General features: G+C 53.4%; 1 protein-coding gene across 1 annotated transcript in view; it reads right to left on the bottom strand.

Moving 5' to 3' along the window:
* Positions 1-718: 718 nt before the first annotated feature.
* The window catches only part of SHPK (sedoheptulokinase), a 25991-nt gene continuing 24592 nt past the window's right edge, over positions 719-2117 (bottom strand). The window contains exon 7 of the mRNA XM_004376133.2: positions 719-1682. Coding sequence (XP_004376190.2) covers positions 1270-1682 — 413 coding nt within the window. The 3' untranslated portion in view covers positions 719-1269. The remainder of the gene's footprint in view (positions 1683-2117) is intronic.

Below are 2117 nucleotides of genomic sequence, written 5' to 3'. Positions count from 1 at the left end.
GATGGGCCAACAAGGCCCACGCCAAGCACCAGAAGTGCCCGGGCCTCTGGGATAAGGGGTTCTCTCTGGTTAAATTGGCCAAGCCCCTCTGGTGGGAGCTGGCCTGGCTGCATCCCTTCCCATAGAAGGCTTTCTGGCTGTGCAGGGGCAAAAATACACTGCTGCCCAGACATGCTCCTGGCAAAGGGTCCTGCTGGATGAACAATGTACCTGAATGGTGGGGCCACACAGCATCTGTCTCCCTTGCTGATTGCCATCCACACTCCCTTCCCTGTTGCATCTCTTTAAGACAGTTGCATTGTGAGAATCCAGGGCACCCCAAGGGCCCCCAGTGTGGGGTAAGCAAACATGGAGAGAAGGCCAGTACTGACCTCTGCATCTTCATCTGAGCCAGCCAGCTTCACTCTCCTTGGGCCACCCCCTGCCCCAACTAACCAGCTGTGACCAGGGGAGGATGACATTGACAAAGGGTTTCAGGGTCACATGGCATAAAACAAGGTCACCAGAGTGCTATTCCCTTCTGCAGTGGCCCTTGGGTGGGGAAGTTTTCTTTAGAACAGGAATGTGGGCGGGGCAGCCCTTGTAACTGACATGTCTGGTACAACTCAGGGGCCCTGGTGGCACAGCAGTTAAGAGCTCAGCTGCTAACAAAAGGTCAGCAGTTGGAATCCACCAGCCGCTCCTTGGAAACCCTATGGGGCAGTTCTACTCTGTCCTATAGGGTTGCTATGAGTTGGAATTGACTTGATGGCAGTGGCTTTGGTTTGTTTTCTTTTGGTACAACTCAGTAGGGAAAGACTTTTCCAGCAGAGAATGTGACCCAAGTCGGGGCTTTATGTCCTGAAAACCAGTCAATCTGAAAGCTGGACACATGGTGAATCTTCTTACTTGGAGCCCAGAACCCCAGGCTTTTGGGTGTCTGAAGTCCACGTTTATTTTCTCTTTGTCTACAAGTAAATCAGAGAGGAGCCTGACGGCCAGGAAGCTCAGCTAGTGCTTTTCCCCTTTCTTTTTTCTACATTTACATATGTAACTAGCTTCCAGGTGGGTGTCTTTTGGAAGGCACTGATCTGGGATCTGGTTGGGGACTCCTGATTGCGTCACTAGAGTGTGACCCAAAGATAAGTTCTAGCCAAGATGGTCGCCACCAGCAAGCATTGCTTCAAAGCTGCCTGCAGAGCAGTCCAGGAAATGGATTACTTCAAGATCACATCGGGAATGCTAATTGGATAAAATTCAAAGCAGCCCTTTGGACAAAGAGTTTGCTGATTAAGCCTCCTTCTGGTTGAGGTTCCTCCGGAGCATGACCAGAGCTGCCCCGACTGCTGCGTCCACATCCTGCCCAAAGGACCACGGGAAAGGGAAAGCCCTCTGCACTTCCTGCTTCAGCACCTCATTCCTGGACAGCGCACTCCCACTCCCAATCACCCGCTCCACGCCCCACTCTTTGAGCTGCTGGAACGAAAGCATTGAGTGCAGGTTCTGGACGATGCCTCGACACAGGGCCCGGGTCACGTGCCCCAGGGAGAGGCCAGAGGAGGAGATTCTGGTCACTGAGGCCAGCTGGTCCGGCAGGTGCCTCTCTCCCAACACTGTTGGGGTGATGGTTAGGCAGGTGTCTTCCTGCTGTGCGGCTGCCTGGATCATGTGGGAATACACCGTGGATTCTTCAACTTCCAGGCCTGCCAGGAGTAGAGAAGACCAGTGTGAGCTCACGTACCCCTCTGATGCAGGCTAAGACAGTACAGAAATCCCAGGGAGCAGGGGTAGGTCTACTTGCTGCTTCTCCTGACACTGTGGCTAGCTGCTTCCAGGCTTAGGAACTCACATGGGCTGGCTAGCTATGCTCTGTCCCAGATCCTAGCCAGCTATCTCACTGCAGACCCCAGCCCACACTTCAGCAAGATATCGCATGGGTGTTGCTGAGAACTCTATCCTAATCCAGGTCTCCTAACCATCCCACAGCTATGGGAACCTTGGCGATCATCACTGCTGCTACTAGACTGATGAGCAGTGTCACAGAAATCCCAGGATCACAGGGCTGAGAACATCTTTAAGGCCAGTCTAGCCCACCCCTCGTCACATGCATGGGGCATCTGAGGCCCAGAAGGAAGTGA

This window comes from Trichechus manatus, unplaced genomic scaffold (genome assembly GCF_000243295.1).
Source record: "Trichechus manatus latirostris isolate Lorelei unplaced genomic scaffold, TriManLat1.0 scaffold00040, whole genome shotgun sequence".
Lineage (NCBI taxonomy): Eukaryota > Metazoa > Chordata > Mammalia > Sirenia > Trichechidae > Trichechus > Trichechus manatus.
The sequence above is the reverse complement of the archived record's forward strand: the minus strand, read 5'-3'. Positions and strand labels throughout refer to the sequence as shown.